Source organism: Bubalus kerabau, chromosome 2 (genome assembly GCF_029407905.1).
Source record: "Bubalus kerabau isolate K-KA32 ecotype Philippines breed swamp buffalo chromosome 2, PCC_UOA_SB_1v2, whole genome shotgun sequence".
Lineage (NCBI taxonomy): Eukaryota > Metazoa > Chordata > Mammalia > Artiodactyla > Bovidae > Bubalus > Bubalus kerabau.
Genome location: NC_073625.1, coordinates 172563604 through 172583744, shown reverse-complemented (window position 1 = coordinate 172583744; position 20141 = coordinate 172563604). Strand labels below are relative to the sequence as shown.

The 20141-nt window shown below is 36.1% G+C and overlaps 1 protein-coding gene across 5 annotated transcripts in view; it reads left to right on the top strand.

The window, feature by feature from the left end:
- Positions 1-20141, top strand: part of PLS1 (plastin 1) — a 122673-nt gene that overhangs the window by 82490 nt on the left and 20042 nt on the right. For all 5 annotated transcript variants that reach the window (XM_055569448.1, XM_055569450.1, XM_055569446.1 and 2 more), the window contains 6 exons: positions 668-749; positions 8629-8794; positions 8876-9018; positions 10391-10486; positions 12985-13180; positions 18327-18405. In XM_055569448.1, coding sequence (XP_055425423.1) covers positions 668-749; positions 8629-8794; positions 8876-9018; positions 10391-10486; positions 12985-13180; positions 18327-18405 — 762 coding nt within the window. The remainder of the gene's footprint in view (positions 1-667; positions 750-8628; positions 8795-8875; positions 9019-10390; positions 10487-12984; positions 13181-18326; positions 18406-20141) is intronic.

Sequence of the window (20141 nt, the reverse complement as noted above, 5' to 3'; positions counted from 1 at the left end):
AAAAACTACCCACAATTACGGGATATTAATTTTCAAGACATTCAGTTCAGTTTAGTTCAGTCGCTCAGTCGTGTCCGACTCTTTGTGACCCCATGAATTGTATCTTATTCCACCTACAATTCAGATCTCTTCCTCTAACCTTCAGAGTAAATTGCTATTATGAATTGAATGGGTGTTTTCTCATCTGTGTTTCATAATATAAAACGTATTTTAAAACACAGAAGTAAAATTTATGTTAGTTTCTTTTAAAATGTGTGAATTATTGAAATTTTCGGTCAAGTCTCTGCTCTTTATTTTTCTGCAACAACAGTAATTTTAACACTGTTGATACCACTATATGAAATTTGACTTCTTAAGGATTTTTTGTTTTATATTTCAGGCTGCTGAATGTCAGTGATTGTTAAATGAAATAAAAGCAAGAGTCATATAAAGATAATGCAAGACTGAAAAAATTAGAAGAAATGCTAAGATTACTATTACAGTGAATGATGAATTTGATTTAGATTAGGGAATATTTCTTAGATTTTTAAAATTAAATCCCTGAGATGAAGTATATTTTAAAGAAATGGATTATTACTTTTCAAAATTTAACTTTATTGTTTACTTACAAAAATAAACTAAAAACATTTGAGTGTCTTAAACTGATTTATTCCCATTTTCTCTTTAGCAAAATGATCAACTTATCTGAACCAGATACAATTGATGAAAGAGCCATTAATAAGAAAAAGCTCACCCCCTTCACTATTTCTGTAAGTATTTGTCCTTTGCTAGTAATCATCTTACTGTAAGGATCATGGATCCCTTATGAATTGATCTTTAGGTCCAGGCAAAACCATTCATTTAATCTATTTTTGGTTTCCTATAAAAGCTAGATTTTTACTAAGTAAAAATTCAGCTGAATTTTTTTTAATGAAGAAATTAAGATTCAGACTATGTTGGATGAAATTTCTTAAGAAAATAGTATTCAGATACAGTTATTGTAATTATTAAGTTATTTTTATTAATGAATATTTGCTTGGTGCTAGTGTTCTTGTTGGTTGAGATAAAAATACTCCATAGTTTTACCACATCTTTTACCATTGCACAAAATTTTAACCATTTTTTTGTACCAAACGGTTTTGTAGTCAGCTTCTCCATTCAGATCTTGTTAAAATTCAGGAATTTATAGTCACCACAGTTTTCCCCTTAAAATCTCTGGCTTAATAGGAGAATATCATATTAAGTACATTTTAGGTATCAGACACTGTCCTAAACACACCACATGAATTACCCTGTGACTTCTCCCAGCAGCTTTAAAATAAAGTAGATACTCTGATTTTACAGATGAGGAAACCAAGGCACTGAGAGGTTACACATTGGATGAGCCATGATCCCAGTAGTCTAGCTCCAGAGCCCATCCTTTAAGGAATTTTACTTATATGTATTTAATTTTTTTTTTTTTTTTGGCTGCATGTGTGGGATCTCAGTTCCCAGACCAGGTATTGGAACCCATTTCCCCTGAGTGGAAGTGCAGAGTCTTAACCTCTGGACTGCCAGGGAAGTCCCTGTATCCATCCTTTTAATCATCAGCTGCCACTCTCCTGAGGTGGTAGTAATAAGCAACTAGTTAATATGCAAATCACAGCTGTAGCTATTAAAAATGAGCTACTGCTAAGCTGTTTCCTTCATTTCTATTGGCAGGGTATAATTCTTGATTTTGCTAAGGTTATTAAGTCTCTTCTATAAGGAAGCTACATACTTTAGAGCAGTGGTACTTGGTTAGTCTCAGACTAAGGGTTCCTCCCATTTCCTGTTATCCTTAAGAAGTATATAATTGGTTGTTGAATAATATGGCTTTCTTGACCCTCACTTTCCAGTAATGTTGCATGTTCCTAGCAGAAACTATTATTCTTGAAGAAGCTCCTTTCAGATTGTAATGGCCAGAAGTTTATTTTCTTTCCCATCTTGTGTCAGATGTGAAAGAAATACCTATCATCTAATACCTATCATTGTTGAAAATACTCATATTTATCTTTTTAGGATACTTGTCACACAATTTTTTATGTTCCTGAATCTGAAATGCAACATCTCTTACTATTGTATAAATTAATTTTTAAATTAATTTATTAAAAATTTAAATATTGCTTCTAATACTTACATGTCATGCATTTGGAGAAAATAAAGAAAAAATGTTCTGCAACTATTTTGCAATAACTATAGGATGTGTCTGAGGGACTGCTTAATATTTCTATTTTTAAAGGTAACATTCTTCTACCAATATGAGTAGGGTTAATAGTCTAGGTCTTTAGGATGCTTGAAAAAGAGTACTAACGTAGAATGAGAAAAGACAGTCTTCTGGGAAGAGGCAAAGTGTTATTGTGATTGTTAAATCAGTTTTGTTTACTCAGTAATTTTAGAGCTCTGGGAATAGATCTGCCAGAAAGCTACCAGTTTCCCATGAAACTTTATCTCGAAGAAGCCTAATACATTTGTAAAAGATTGTGATAGTATAGTTTTTCACCTCACGATGATAGGTTTATGATGTATCAAGAGGTATGAAAGGAGAGAAATATAAAAGGATGAAAATGACGTATGGTGACTATGAAAGCAAGGGAAAGGGACCAATCAAGTAGCTGATAGCAGGATTCATGTATGATCTTGGAGACTTATCTCTCTTCCTACCCAATGTGTTACAGAGCTACATTCTTTGGATTGTTTATCATTATTGGAAAAAATTATGTAAAAGTCTGAAACATAGATGTCAATGATTTAAGGACCTAAAAGTCAGGAAACTAATCCAAGAGTAGGTACGGGAGATTGAATCTGTTCCTTATAAATGCAAAAAATCCATTGTAATTGATATATTCACATATATACAAAGTTGTATGTATATACTTTACCCTTACATTTGTATACAAATGTACAAACACATGTATTAGTCTTCATTTCAATTATAGTTTAAGTAGGGAAAACATAAATCTCATTTGTATGTTGCAAATGGAGTAAAAGTGATGGTATGTAAAATAAGAATGAAATCTGAATAACAAATAATGCCTTTGTCCTTACTGACTCAAGAAATATATAACAGAGCCCTCTAAAAAATGATTAACAAAAGAGGACTTATCTGGAATTGAAGCCTTATTGGCAATGAAAATTTGCAAGGTGGAATGAATGAAAAGAGAGAAAAGTTGCAGTCCCTATTTGAGACTGTTAAAACTCCCATGTTTGCTTGAGTCTTCTGTTAATATCTCTGTAAGGTAAGATACCCTATTTTACAGGTTAAGACACTGAAACACAAGGAGGAACAAGCACTTCTCTAATGTCTCAGTTGCTGGAGGTTCCCCAGTGTCCTTGTCTATCCCCACTAACACAGGTCTTCAGGAAGAAAGGCTGAGCATGACGGGCAGTTGTCCATGACAGAACTTGGAGAACAACCTCTGGGTGGGGTTCTCCTGTTACATCTTATTCTTCAGAATTGACTCTAGACAATAGCAGTCATTCTAGTCCCTCATCACCAGTAGGGCAATATTGTATTTCAGTTCAGTCAGTCAGTTCAGTTGCTCAGTTGTGTCCGACTCTGCAACCCTGTGGACTGCAGCACACCAGGCTTCCCTGTCCATCACCAACTTCTGGAGCTTACTCAAACTTATGTCCATTGAGTTGGTGATGCCATCCAACCATCTTGTCTTCTGTTGTCCCCTTCTTCTCCTGCCTTCAATCTTTCCCAACATCAGGGTCTTTTTCCAGTGAGTCAGTTCTTCGCATGAGGTGGCCCAAGTATTGGAGTTTCAGCCTCACCATCAGTCCTCCCAATGAATATTCAGGACTGATTTCCTTTAGGACTGAGTGGTTGGATCTCCTTGCAGTCCAAGGGACTCTCAAGAGTCTTCTGCAACATCACAGTTCAAAAGCATCAATTCTTCGGCACTCAGCTTTCTTTATGGTCAAACTCTCACATCCATACATGACTACTGGAAAAACCATAGCTTTGACTATATGGACCTTTGTTGGTATTGTATTTACCAATTAGAAACTACCATTTATTTGAGGAAGCACATTTTCACTCCTTATTTTCAATCATTTTTTTGCCAATTACTTGTAAGTCATTTGCAATACTTGTAAAACCAACATTTCTGAGTAAAATTAACATCAAAAGCTGGTTCTCCACATGTCACCAACATAACTTGTAGATATGACAAAGCTGAGTTTCACTGCTTACAGTAGTAAGAGAAAACACCACCTGCAAACCTGTAGCAGTGTCTTTAGGCTGAGGTTGGAACTGGAATTCTGGTTGAAGCTGGGTCTTGCACTGTGGGCAAGGGGAAGAGAGGGAATGGATGACTAGGTAAGGATCATGACACAGCAGTCAGGACTGGTGGAAATTGCAAGGGACAGATTTGAAGGTGGAGTCAAAGAATCTTTAGAGTATTAACTGTCTATTGATGTTTTCCACTGAAGATCTTCCAAGTAGTACCTGCAATGAACAAACAAATACTCTGCTGCTTCTCCTAGAAGGGTAAAATCATGCCAGTAAGACAGACAAATAAGTGCAAAATCACGTTAAGATGTGGCTTTCTTATCACTGTCCAGGCTGAGAGAAGCAGTGGAAGATTTTGGTTCTCACTCGTTGTTACAGTCAGTTTGGTGAAATTACATTTCTTTTGGCTACAGTACCATGATGTCAATGTAAGGTGTCACTCTAAGATTAACACTATTCCTGGAACCATTTTCAGTATGGTTCCTTCCCCAACATTCAGGGGAATCACTACTGGAACAAACATCCTTTATGTTCTTGGAAAAGAAGACAGAAAAATATTACTGGTCTAGCATGAATTGGTAGAGGCTGTCTCTTGAAAGTTAAATTGATTTGATTTAAGATAATTAAACATATGAAAATAACCTTCTGAATAGAAAATATTTCAAATTTACCAATAATATTGTCATATTTATCATGTTTATTTAGGTTGTAAATATATTGAAGAATCCTCTGGTTCTGCCTTCTTTTGGGAGAACTGAATTTTAAATGAACATTGCTTAATTCCACTACAAAATAATTTAATTGCAAGTGCTTACTTTAATTACCCTTGACTGAACCCCAAGAGACACAGCCATTTACTTGGAGCCGAGCAAGATAAATTGCTTCAGCATACTGCAAGAGGAAGCCACTGAAATAATTACTCTGCTTTGTAAGCCTTTGTGTAGCTTCTGGCTAATAAACATAAAAATTTAAACAAACATGGGAGCAGGGGCCCCACCCTAACACGGACTATAGCAATATAAGAGGAAAAGACAATCTCTATTTTCTCCCAAAAGAAAATCAAACACAATTAACAATAAATCCCCTAGGTCTTAAAGTTATCGCTTCTTAACTTCGGTGAATTTAAAGTCTGACTGTATCGATTATTTGTTGCCATTAAATGGCCGCAAAAACAGTGCCTAGTAGCAAATGGTGTCTTTCCAAAGGGTGAAAAAGTGATTGGGAAAAAAGTCATCGCTACATACTATGCATGTGTTATTTCTAGGGAAGAAATTTGCAAAGGGAATAAAAAAAGTAGCTAAAAGCCAAGGTAACTCTGAATTTTTCTAATTCATTGTCTTTTCCAATTTGCTGCCATGTGTTGTCCCAAACTATTTTTTGTTGTTGTTTGGTGGTTCTTTTTCTGTACATTTGTGTTTCTGATCACTGGTACAGCATTGATCAGTGAAGTTGCTCAGTCGTGTCTGACTCTTTGCAATCCCATGGACTGGAGCCTACCAGGCTCCTCCATCCATGGAATTTTCCAGACAAGGAATTTTCCAGAAGGAAATGGGTTGCCATTTCCTTCTCCAGGGAATCTTCCCGACCCGGGGATCGAACTCCGGTCTCATGCATTGCAGGCAGACACTTGACCGTCTGAGCTACCAGGGAAGCTGGATAGATGACAACTAAAGGAAAAATTAATATTAATTAAATATTGTTTTCAATTAAGCTTTTAGATTAAAATTAATGGCATATTTGGATAAAAAAAACTTTGAGTTACTTGCCTCTACCCCTGCCATTTTATTCCCTTCTGTCACACTGAGTGGATCTTAGTTCTCCAACCAGAGATCACACCTCCCCCCTGTATTGGAAGCATGAGTCTTAATCTCTAGACCACCAGGAAAGTCCCTCTAACCTAGCCTTTACCATGACGGTTGTGAAATTGTTTCTTCAACTCCAGCACTTCTCCACATGTACCAGTCATTTATTATTTGGCATTCTTCTGTAACCCAGAGACCTCTCTTTTTTCTCTCTCCTTCTTTCTCCTTTTCTATCATTGATATGGACTTAGGAATTCCTATTTTTTTCCAGTAGCTTAATTCATTAACATTCTTGATTATTTTGGTACTTAAATCATTCCAGGTTTGGCCGTAGAGAGCACCTTCAAGGTGTTTCTTTTCCCTTTTTTTCATTGTTGTAAATTACACATAAAATTTACCATTTTAGTCATTTTTGAGTGTATAGATCTGTGGCATTAAATTCATTCACACATATGAATTCATCAATAACATTCTTCTCCAGAGCCCTTCTCATCTTCCTAAAGTATAATTCTATACACATTATGTAATAATTCCCCATTCTCCACTCCCCCATCCCCTGGCTATCACCATTCCACTTTCTGTCTCCATGAATTTGGCTACTCCAGGTACCTCATATTGGAATCAGAATAGTTATTTGTGTGTGTGTGACCAGCTTATTTCACTTAGCATAATGTCTTCAATGGAGAAGGAAATAGTAACCCACTCCAGTGTTCTTGCCTGGAGAATTCCATGGGCAGAGGAGCCTGGTGGGCTACAGTCCATGGGGTCGCAAAGTTTTAAAAAGTCTGTGCTATCTTATTGTAGGAGAAACATTTCACTATAATGCCTTCAAGGTTCACCCATTTCATAGCATATGTCAGTATTCTCTTCATTTCTAAAGCTGAATAACATTCTGTTGTATGTCTACACTATATCTTATTTGACTGTTTAAAATGATGGACACTTGGATTGTTTCCACCTTTTGACTTTTGTGAATAATGCTGCTATGAACATGGGTATACAAATAATCTAAGTCCTTGCTCACAGTTTTTTGAGTATATACCTAGAAGTGGATTTGCTGAATTACATGGTGCCACCATACTTTTCGCTCAGTTGTGTCTGACTCTTTGTGACCCCAAGGACTGTAGCCTGCCAGACTTCTCTGTCCATGGATTTCTCCAGGCAAGAATACTGGAGTGGCTTGCCATTCCCATCTCCATGGTATCTTCCTGACCCCAGGATAGAACTCAGATTTCGTGTATTGCAGGCAGATTCTTTACCATCTGAGCCTCTAGGGAAGTCCCAAGATGACATGGTAATTCTATGTTTAATTTTTTGAAGAATTGCCATACAGTTTTCCATGGAAATTCCACCATTTTATATTCTCACTAGGAATGCACTAGGGTTCAAATTTATTCACATCCTCTCTAGCACTTGTTATTTTGTTTGTTTTTTTAATAACAGACATCCTGATGGATAGAAAATGGTATCTCGTTGTGGGTTTGATTGACACTTCCCTAATGATTTCTCCTGTTGATCATCTTTTCAGGTGCTTACTGTCCATTTGATATCTTCTTCAGAGAAATTCATGCCCTTTGCCCATATTGTAATCAGGTTGTTTGGTTTTTTGTTGTTGGGTTGTAGGCGTTCTTCCTCTGTTGACATAATCAGAGCTCATACTCTTAATAATAATAATAAATATGTAATAATAATATGTAAATATATGTAATAACAATATGTAACAATAAACATTATTATATCAATATATGTTATAACATATGTTATATTATTAGTTAATAATAAATATGTAACTGTATGTCAGGGAATGATAAAGAGTAAAATAAAGAATAATGAGTGCCAGCAAAGAGTGTGGTGATGTGGTGATGCTTGTTATTTCATGTAGAATAATCAGAGAAAGCCATTTTTAGAGCTGGAACAGAGTGAGTGACAGGACACAGTGGGACATAGAGAACATTTGATGGGTTTTAAAGCCAGGGAACATGGTCAGGTTCTTATTTTCCCAAGATCACAGGGTACTTAAAGTACCTAAGTATAGGTGGATTGTAGAAAGTAAGTCTGAGCATGGGTATTAGGAAGGAATTAAGAAACTTGAATAAAGACAGTTTCCAGGGGTTTTTAGAAGGTGAAATTACACAGCAATTGCTCACAGGCTATAGCAGGCAAGAAGAGCAAGGATTCTGCTCAGGTTGCCTTCTTAGGAAGAAAGAAGGCAAGAATGAAGGTTGGGCCTATGGACCAAAACAGAAAATAAAGGAAAACCTAGTTTTAACAGAGGATTAGAGGGAGACTAGGGAAGTATGGCCAGAAAATTGCTTCATTTTTGGACACATTGACTTGGAGGTACTTGTGAAACATCCAAGTGGACATAGCCAAGTGTGTATATTGGTGTAGAGCTTACAGTGGGGGCTGGGCAGAAGTGTGGCCCGGAGATAGGTTTCTAAAAGTCATTGGCATACAGAGGTGATATAAGTACTAATTATGTTTAAAAATCTTTAAGTTTTGGCACCGATTGTTTATTTACCTCCACAATTTGTTGACAAGAGTTTAGAAAGTGCTTTCTCACGTTTATTTTTCTTTGTGGCAATTTAGGAAAATTTAAACCTAGCCCTGAATTCTGCCTCAGCCATTGGTTGTACTGTAGTCAACATTGGGGCGCAGGATCTCACAGAAGGAAAACCTCACTTGGTCTTGGGACTTCTCTGGCAGATCATCAAAGTTGGGCTTTTTGCTGATATTGAGATTTCCAGGAATGAAGGTAAGGTCATCAAAAATATTTGCTTCTCACTGACATATATTTACTGTGGGAAGAATTTATACTTCATTGTTTTCCTCTCAGCTCTGATTGCATTGCTAAAGGAAGGTGAGGATCTAGAAGAGCTAATGAGGCTATCTCCGGAGGAATTACTGCTGCAATGGGTGAACTACCATCTGACCAATGCAGGATGGCCTACCATCAGCAACTTCAGCCACGACATTAAGGTTCATATTTTAATGCTCAGATTTGTGACATTAAAAAGAGAATGTCAAAACACATGTCAAATTTGTTTTGAATGTCAAATGGGGTTTAGAAGTAAATTAGAACTGAAGTTTAATTCTCGAGCACACAGTATAGAAAGTGAAATTTTGCATTTCTCCATCTGAGGTGATCCCCCCACTTATAATCACAAAATCTTTTGCTAAAAAAAAAAAACCCCAAACTGGTTTGTTGGCTTGTAATAAGAAATACAGCTGGGAAATTCCTTGTCGCTCCAGTGGTTAGGACTTGGCACTTTCACTGCTGAGGACGCAGGTTCAATTGCTGATTAGGGAACATAGGTCATGCAAGCCAAGTGGCCAAAATATAAGTAAGTAAATTAGAAAAAAGAAATACAGCTGGTTGTAAGAGGAAAGAGATGCTAGCATTAGCAAATTAAAGCATCCTTTTTCATTTTCTGTGATACTAATAGACTAAGTTATAATGAGGATATCAGTCTGTTAGAGTGAGAATTATTATCTGTTTGCTAGACTAGAGGCCCTGGTAGGCATAACCTGTTTCTTACTCTTACTTCCACTTTGTCAATAACTTTTCCAGTTAAGAGGAAACCAAAGGGACTCCCTTGGTGGTACAGTGGATAAGAATCTAACTGCCAGTGCAGGGGACATGGGTTTGATCCCTGATCTAGGAAGATCCCACATACTGTGGAGCAACTAAGCCCGTGTGCCACGATGACTGAGTCCACACTCTGGAGCACATAAGCCACAACTACTGAGCCCATGAGCTGCAACTACTGAAGCCCGTGCTCCTGGAGCCAGTACTCTGAAACAAGAGAAGACATCACAATAAGGAGCCCGCGCAACGCAACAAAGAGTAGCTGCCGCTCACTGCAACTAGAGGAAGCCCGTGCGCAGCAATGAAGGCCCAGTGCAAGCAAAACTGTAATTAATTCATTAAAAAAAAAAAAAGGAAACCAAAGTATCTGAGGGCATAGGGAATCAGTAGACAGAAGGAGGTCTTCAGGCTTCTCTCTGAACCAAAGTAACTTGAAACCCCATCCCTCCCCATCACCACCCACCCACTGGAGATGCAGATGCTTAGGAGTGTAAACAAAGGAAAGAGGTGAGGAAGGGCAATGAAAGAGTGTAGGAGACAGTGTTGCTAGAAGCTCTGAGGTGCAAAACACGATTGCTAGAATCTCTGAAGTGTGAAACAACGCAGTGCATTCAGGATCCTGGAGTAACAAGTAAAGGTTGCTAAGTTATTGAATAATTCATTCTGTGAAATGAAGGCAATTTCTTCAATGAGTACTTTTTTCCTAAATCCAATGGTGATTTTATTCACTTTTAAAATTCTGCTGTGTTTCTTTCCTTAAAGGATTCAAAAGCCTATTTTCATCTGTTGAATCAGATTGCACCTAAAGGTGACCGGGATGATGGACCTGCCATTGCCATTGATCTTACAGGATTTAGTGTGAGTATAATTTTTAATTAAAATTTTTTGAAAAAAATTGTAAAATATGCACAGCATAAAACTTAGCATTTTAACCATTTTTAAGTGAACAGCTCAGCAGCATTAAGTACATTTACATTATGTGCCATCATCACCACCTTTCCTCTCTGGAATTTTTTCCTCATCACATAGTAAAGTCTATAGGCATTAAACAATAACTCCCCTTCCCCCTCTCTCTCAAGCTCCTGGTAACCAGTGTTCAACTTCGTACCTCTATGAATTTGAGTAGTGAGTAGAGTCATAGAATTCAGTTCTCTACAGGGGCATTCCCTGGTAGAGTCCTCAGCCCTTCATTAGACTTTGGCTTTTATGCTTTTCAGAAGCTTTTCTCTGTGCCTTAGGCTCCAAATTTCCATGCTAAGCCATCTGGCTGTCATGAGTGAAGAAAGGGAATTGCAGGATCCTGACATTGAGTATGTGTAGAATCAACTTTATGCCCACCTATATGTCCCTGGTGCAACATCACTGGAACTCACTAGGGTGCTTTTGTAGGAAGGAAAGGGAGCAACAAGCGGCTAATGGATTCATGAGCCATCAATTATCATTTCTTCCCATTTATATTTGGCAATACACAAAATGAAAGATGGCAATTCTAGTATTTATGATGTAGAAAGGACTGATGTAAATCCTGGGTCATCTAAAAATTTCCTAGGGAAGTCCATTCTTTTAGCATAAACTGTAAATACCAGGGTTACATCTAAATGTTAAAATCTGATCAGATTACAGTTTGTATAAAAATCCATTAAGTGCTTAAAGTGTAACATCCAAGTTTAGTTTTAAAGGCAATTCGAGTCACCACTAATTATATTTCACATTATTATAAAATCTAAAAGCAATTATGCACAATTTGCAAATTCGCTTGAGTACAGATATTGGAACTGAAAAAAACTTACGGAAAGTTTCAAACTTATTCAAAAGTGAACAGACAGTATACTGAACTACCATGAGTTCATTCCTCAGGTTCAACAGCTATCAATGCATGGTCAGTCTTGTTTCTCCGTTTATTACCTACCTATTTCCTTCATCTTCCATATTATTTTGAAGCAAATTCTAGACATATTATCATTTCATCAATAAGTATTTTAATATGTATTTCTAAAAGATAAAGACACTTTGAAAATATAACCATAGTACCTAAAAAAATAACAGTAGTCTGTAGTATCAAAATGATTAATCAGTGTTGACATTTCCAGTTGCCTCATAAATGTCAGATTTTCTTTTTATTATTTATTTCAATTAAAATCTAAATAAGGTCCATGTATTATGCCTTGTTCATGTCTACCCGAGGTGCTTTTATTGTTGTTTAATAATATTGAATTTATTGCTTTCTCTGATTTCAGTTACATTTTATTTACAACTCTGGTGCACAGAATTAGATAAATCTTAGTCTTTGGTCATGATATACTCTCATCATGGGTCCATGCATGTTTTTGTTTAAATTTATTTTTCTTTGGTAGTTGTTTGTTGTATTGAAATCCAACAAGAATGCTAGGACTTTGACATCAGATTATATAAAGCTGTGTAGTTCTTCCCTGTCCCATCTCTCTGCCTGCCTTTAATGTGATTATCATTGTCTTTATTCTTATGCTCATGTTCTTTTGCTTTTATTTTAATACACTTTTCTTTCAACTAAGTGTATTTCTTACAGATTTAAAATTTGCATTTTATTTTTTAACTTCATATAAAGTTTATCATGTTGTACTTAAATTTCTGGTGCTTATTTTGAGTATATTATATTACTGAGAGTCACTCCTATTGTTGTATGTTCTTGTATGACTATTAACACAGTTTCAGTTTTCATCTGCTCTCCTGTTGATAAGCATTGGTTTGTTTCCAAGGTTTTGCATTTGTGAAAAGTGCTGTTCCTTCTGATTTTAGTATTTTTTTACATGTATCCCAACGTGTTTTTCATTGAGAAAAGAATACACTGGCCATACCAGAGTAGATATCTTTTTGTTAGTACCATTTGTAAGTAAGTCTCTTGGCCAGAAGGCACTCTAATATATGGCCCTGAACAAGTTACCTGTAATTCAGCCAGTAGCAGCTTACTTGGAGAAGGAAATGGCAACCCACTCCAGTGTTCTTGCCTAGAGAATCCCACAGACGGAGAAGCCTGGTAGGCTGCAGTCCATGGGGTCGCACAGAGTAGGACACTACTGAAGCGACTTGGCAGCAGCGGCAGCAGCTTACTGATAGGATATTTGAGAGTTTTGTTGAGTACTTTAGCCTTGAGGATGAAATATTCTTCTGGTTCCAGCAAGAAACCTCAGAGACTTGTTCTTACTGATTTACAAGAAATGGGGAAGTTAATTTGGAATTGCTGTGCATCCTGACCTATCTTTTGAGCCATCTGTTGATTCATTTCCAGAAAAGTAATTGCTTATAAATATGTATATGAATAAGAAATTATGCTAATCAAAAGTTTAATCTGACCATTTTTGTTGTATTTCATTGTTTAGGAGAAAAATGACTTGAAGCGTGCTGAATTCATGCTTCAGGAAGCAGACAAACTGGGCTGCAGACAGTTTGTTACTCCTGCAGATGTGGTTTCAGGCAATCCTAAACTTAACCTGGCTTTTGTAGCTAATCTGTTTAACACGTACCCAGGCCTCCGCAAGCCTGATAATAATGACATCGATGTGAATTTATTGGAAGGTATGCTCTTTCTGTCTTTAACTGATTCACTGTGTGTATCTTTTTATGATATTGTCCTACTTCACTGTCGGAGGTAGGGGATTGTGGAGGGAGATGGAGCTGACTGTGTGCTGGCACGTGCGTGCATTAAGAAGTTAAAGAAAATTGTTGTTCATTTGGGTTAAAAGCAAACGCTGAGGTAAATTGTACTTGTCTGTCATTTCTCCGTAAGAGTTTAGTGAAAACCATCATACGTTTAAAATAGTCTTTTAAATGACTACATAATTCCACCACCAATATGTACAATGAAATATAGCTATTGAAAAAATAATTATTTGTAAAGCTTCAGTTTGACTCCAGTATTGTTCTCTTTTTTCTGTTTTTAGTTCACTTGAAAAAATTTACAATATTCATTACTTGTGTGTGGGCTGTTGTTTTCTGTCTCATAATTTATAATACTTTCCTATTTTGCTTCATGAAATGCAGATTTGACCCCTCCTAATGTAGGTACTGTACTTAGTACTTTTCTATACTCTATAAATATATTCATTCTGAATGTGCTTTTTATCAGTACTATTTGTTCTTTCTATCTGGGTTGATATTTTTTGCATTGTTTATGTTGTGTTTTTGGTTTTTTTTAATCTGTCTTAATATGCCTAAAGAATGAAGGATGATGACAAGCAAGAAACAAATGAAACTTAATTAGAACAGCAGGGCAAGGCTTGATTAAATAAACTCGATCTAATTTGCCTTCTATAATTATGGGATAGTGGAGTTGTAAACACATTAGGGATCAGTTTTGACAATTGGATGTCATGATTTGATGGAAAGCCTTTATCCCTCTGCTGTGAATAAGCACACTTATCTTTTATCTCAAGAATCTCTGAAAGGATTGATTTAGGATCTATAACATATATCATTTTGTATTGCTTAGCAATGTTACTTACATTTACTAAATGTCGACACTTACACTGTATGAATCATCATAATGACAAAAACATGCTCAATGTCTCCTTCTTTCTCATCTGTTTCAGCCTCTCTCCTTTTCCTCTCATCCTCACAACTACTCACATGTATACCAAGACCCACGTTCGTACTAGAACCGAAAGTAAAAATAGCGGTAGCAGTAGCGGCAGTTATCAGAGGTAGGGACTCCTCCGACAGTAGCCTTGATAGTTGCCCTTTGGAGAAGCTGGTTCTGAGGCGAGGATTCTTCCTGGTGGGGAGAACTTGAACTTCAGTGTTCACTGTCTAACATCACCCATCTTACTCCCTCTTCGTCTGTGAGACAGAGTGAGAAACTAGCCCTATCTTTTTCTCTTTGACTACCACGACCAGAGTTCCAATGTCCTGGTCACTTTATAATGACAGCTTTTTGATTAATGAAGGAAGCTTCAGATTTAACAAATACATTGTTGGAGGACTATGATTTTACCTCACTCTTTCTGAGATGCAGTAAAATAAAGATGGTGTTCTCTACATAGACATGTAACTGAGAGGTAAGATAGATTAAGAAATGTTGATTTCTCAGCAGAGAAATTGAGGGTGAGGGGTTAGAACTTTTAAAAAAACTAAAAAGGGAGATGGCTATGTTTTTTTTATCAGTCTGGAAAATTTCAAAATTCCTCTCTGCCTTATAGTAGAAGGCATTGTTTAGAGTGGCATATTAAAAATGACTTGCTTTTTATAGTCACTGAATTCTTGCTAGATATCTTTTCCAACTTGCTCGCTCTCCTATTTGTCACGTTTGAATTCTTTTGCTGGTGTTCAGCATGCTTTTGGGATTTTTCAGTGTGAACAGGATTGCTAAATATTTCCATTAGTATTTATTTATATAAAAAATACTGTGGGAAATATTTATCAGTCATCTTTATTTAGAACATATGTATGTCCTGATACATCTGCCAAAAATGAATTTGACGTCGACTATCACTGGAATTTTTTCTTCAGTACATTAGTTTTTGTAGATCCTTATGAAATTTGAAGCTTGACCTTATCACCTTCATATTCATGTATTAGTATGTCCTCATTGGCAAAGAATTTTATCTGTATGGAACTAAAGCAAAGTAAAGGCCTAATTAAATAATAAATCTTCATATTAAATTGAGCCAAATATGGGGCTACCGATACAGAGACCATCTCAAAATTTATTTGTGGTAATAGAAAATACATAGACCATGGAATTAGACTTTGTCTAAATCATGATACCCCCAGTTTAATAACTGAGCACCTTTATGAGCCTTGGTTTTCTCATATATAAAACCAGACTTAATAGTAATACTTATTTTGAAGAGTTCCAGAGCAAGTTAAAGTGACCTTTCATTAATGAACAAATTTTGTGTGCTCTCTAATGCTCGGGAAGAGGAAAACAGTACACCACTTTAGCACATGTAGTGAATGTTCAATATATTTTCCTTCCTTTCCTCTTAGTAGCCTACTTTTGTTATTTTCTCTAAACTTTTATCAATTGCAATGTCAGTTTAGTCCTAAAAATGAAGAGAATGTCTTATAATTCTTTCTCTCTTTTATATCAGCCTTTAAGAGTTTACGTCCAAGATTGCTTTAGTTGTCTGAAATCCAGACAACATTTCTAGTTTGGAATACATATGTTTTTGTAATGCTTTACCATGACTCCTGCGCAAATGCATAGTGCTTCTGGCCTTGAGCATTTATTTACCAAGACAACTTGAAATGGTAGTGGATAAATAAATGCTCACTTTTAAAATCTCTTTTACTTTCCAGGTAACAAAAATTAAAATAATGATATAATTAGTTTAGAGTAATAGGAAGAATCAGAAAACACAGGTCTATAATAGTTATAGAACTCAATGAAAATGCAAGTTTAGTGACTTGTCTCATCAGGACCAGCAGAAATTGGATATTATTTTAGTAAAAATTAAACTGTTGTTACACTATTGGTGTTTGAAACCTTAAAACATAATTTGGATTTTCCTAGATGAAAATAATGTAAAAATTCTCTAATTATTAGAAAAAATTTATACATGTAGCAAAATACCAGAAAAAACTAAAAGATAAATTCAAGTCACATGCATCAAGCTGCTAATCATAGTATGGTTACATTTATGTCACTTCCAGGAAAGTTGAAATATTTAATTTGCACCTAGTTCAGTTCAGTCGCTCAGTCGTGCCTGACTCTTTGCGACCCTATGGACTGCAGCACGCCAGGCTTCCCTGTCCATCACCAACTCCCGAAGCTTGCTCAAACTCATGTCCATCGAGTCGGTGATGCCATCCAACCATCACATCCTCTGTTGTCCCCTTCTCCTCCTACCTTCAATCTTTCCCAGGATCAGGGTCTTTTCCAGTGAGTATCAGGTGGCCAAAGTATTGGAGCTTCAGCTTCAGCATCAGTCCTTCCAATGAGTTTTCAGGACTGAATTCCTTTAGGATTGACTGGTAGGAAGTCCTTACAGTCCAAGGGACTCACAGGAGTCTTCTCTAACACCACAGTTCAAAAGCATCAAGTCTTCAGTACCCAGCTTTCTTTATGGACCAATTCTCGCTTCCATATATGCACCTTTTAATAACTCCCAAAACAAGGCAAGCATGAGTTCTAGGAGTAGTTAGTTGAACTTTGTTCTTTTTAAAAAGATTCTCATATCAGTTATGTATTATAAAATGACTGTGGCAGATACAACAGATGGATCCTTTTTGCAGACCTTTTAGGCAGACCAGAGGAGACAAAATTTCAGCAAGAAATTATATGGCTATTATAATTGAATAGAGCAAGAATTAAAGCAGATTATGGGAAAGGCTTTAGATAATGGTATTGAAAACAACATGAAAATGCAAGGGGCAGTCAACATAAAAACCAGAATCTTAAATTTTACAAGATTTGGATTTCTGTTCTGGGTGTGTAGGTTTTCTCTATGTGTGACACTCAGTCTGAAGAAGACTGCAAGGATGATGCGATAGGAATGGGCCCCTGGTGCTCAGATGGTCAAATGTGATAAATTGTCCTGGGGATCCCCCACGAGCCAAAGTTCAGATGGTGACCTGGACTTGTCCATGTCTTAGAAGTGATGAGACGTATAAACGTTTCCATTTTCAAGAGTCTAGTGATGAGGGGTAGGCAAGGCTATTCCATTGTCCCCTAACTTAGCTGAAAAACAGTAATATTTCTAGATGGCCCCTTAGGACAATCTGCAATGCTGGGGATGCCTAAAAGGTAGATATGGCAAAAGAGCCCCCATCTCTCTCTGTCCATACCAGAGCCCACATTCCCCTTATGGATGGGGTAAGCACTGCTATGAAGGGGAAGCTCAAGGACCATAGGTAATCTCAGGTTAATAATACTGCCTGCAGGAGTTACTTCTTGAGGTGATCTTTGAGGTCTAGTGACTTACTATACTATGATGAAATGTGTCTTTTCGCACTCTGTATGGAGGCTATGTCCCTTATGTGTTTTCTGTAGGGACGATCTAAAATAACCCAGGAAGCCTATAAAATAGTTATAGCCCCTCATTGCTTGTTTTTATATTGCCTGTAATCTCCTCTCCTCTTCATTGCTGTTTGGTGTGATGAAAATGTAGGTTTGTGTGCTCAGACACTTTCCTGTGTAAAGCCATAATCTGTACAGATTTAGAGATACCACACTGGGAAAGGTAGAGCTTTTCTATTTCTGTTTAAAGTGCTAATGTTACCCTATAAGGTTGTTTTATTAATTTTTCGCCAGTCCCCTTTGCATGAAGTCATAACTACAGATAGGACCACATAGGTTTACCTGTTACTTTTCTGAACACAGAAACTAATGGCTCAATAATTTACAAACATCAAGTAAGGGACTCGAGATGAAGACATTTAGAAAGCAATTGGAGACTTTCTAGACACGGGGAAAGGGAGCTTTGGTGGAAAGAGATTTTTTTTTTCTTCCCCAAAAAGATTGTCCTGGAGAAGGAAATGGCAGCCTACTCTAGTATTCTTGCCTGGGAAATCCCATGGACACAGGAGCCTGGTGGGCTACAGTCCATGGGGTTGCAAAGAGTCAGACATGAATTAGTGACTGAACAACAAACAAAAAGATTGTTGTATCATAGGAACCATGGCAAAATATGTATGCAGTTTGTTCCTGCCAGAATGGTTTAAAATGCAGTTCTTGATTCCTTTTTTGTCCTGAATCATCAGTGTAAACTTGTGTCTACTTTAGGAGAGAGCAAGGAAGAGAGGACATTTCGGAACTGGATGAATTCCTTGGGAGTCAACCCATATATTAATCATTTGTACAGGTAAATATTTTATGTGTTTTAGCTTTCTGGGCCAGAGTCCAACTTTTCTAGTTTCAAACTGTAGGTGTGTTTACATGAGAATATTTTGTAAAAATCTCAAAAATTTTAGCCAACATTTAGAGTTTCAGAATCCTGAGGATTGGCAATACACTGGATTTTAATAGAAAAGTATTATTTGAAAAGATAATGTTATGATGTTATTAGTTATAATTTTTGATGATATAAATAATTTAGTAAAGATAATTCATCTTGCTTTTTTATAATTGCTAATCAGGAAAATAATAAATTATTTCAAGTTTAACAGATTAGAAGAACAGTAATATTAATTGCTCTTATTTTATCAGTGTTCATCATTATAATTCACATTCTATTTATTTTTGCCCCAAACTTCAATTATCCCATAATTTGTTCTGAATACTTTTTTCTAATTTGTAGAAATAACTTTGTTTCCCTTCGTACTTGTTGTTTGTTTTATTCTTTTTTGTTTAAAAATGACAACACATTATTAACATTGGTAGGATTAAGAAAATATTTTACTGAACCATTTCCTGTGCTCTCCAGTAGTGCAAATAAGGTGTCTTTCTAGGTGTAGATGAGAGGAAGCCATCCTTCTCCATTATAAGATCTACCTGAGCATGCCTAAAAATGCAAAAGAACTCAGCTCCAGCTAATTGTATATTTTTCTAATTAACTAAACCTATTAATAATTTACACACCAAGGAAACTTCTTAGTGAACAATAACTGCTTTTATTTAAATATGAACTGAAGATTAATACCACAAAAGACCATGTTCACTGGGTCAGATTTATGGTATAGTTATTTCTTGGTGTATATTCAAAATAGTCTTTAAAATCAGTATGGCCTGGTTGTGGTAACTAGCTTTGATGTGATAGACTTAAATTTCATAAAGTCTTTAATAGGAGTGTGTGAATTCCAACTGGATGACAAAAGAGATATGTCTTTTAGACTGGAACTTCTCAGAGTAGTGGTGCAGTAAAGAACTCCAATACTGGCGGTAAAGAGGGATGCTAATTAAGCTTATTCTTCTAAAGGGATAGCAGTTTAAAGAAGGCAAACTCTGTTGACTTCTTTATCTTTCTAAGTGTGCTATGTCACTAAAAATCCTTGATTCAGAACCCTCAGGTGAAATATTACTTTTCTAAACCCACTAAATATTGCCACAATTAAAAGGCAGAAAATACATAATTCAGAGATTCCCAATTTTTCTCTTGTGATATACTTGTTACTTGATGTAAATATATAATATGATACTGCTCTATCATTACTTTTGTACTTAAATAAAAAAATTTTCTTCTCAAAAAAAAAATAGGCTAGATATTTATGGACTCATTTGAAATAATGTCTACAATATATAACTGAGAGAACATAATGATATAACAGGAGTACTAAAATCTCATTTTTATTTTAAAGTTGAGTGTATACATATATGTATTTGAATTTTTAAAAAATCTAGAGGGATTAAAACCAAACTGTATACAACCTAGAGAGGAGAGTTAAGGTAGTAAGGAGACTTAGTTTTCATGTTAGTAACTTAAATATGGTTTTGGAGGGTTTTTCTTTGTTTTACAATAAACATGTATTTTCTTTTTAAATTAAGAAGGACATTTAAAACTAGGATATTAGAATTTATTGAGACTTCATGGTAGCTTCATAAATGTCAGGAATACTAGAGTTCTCTGTGGTTGACAGTGGAGAATAATTGGCTAAATTTTTT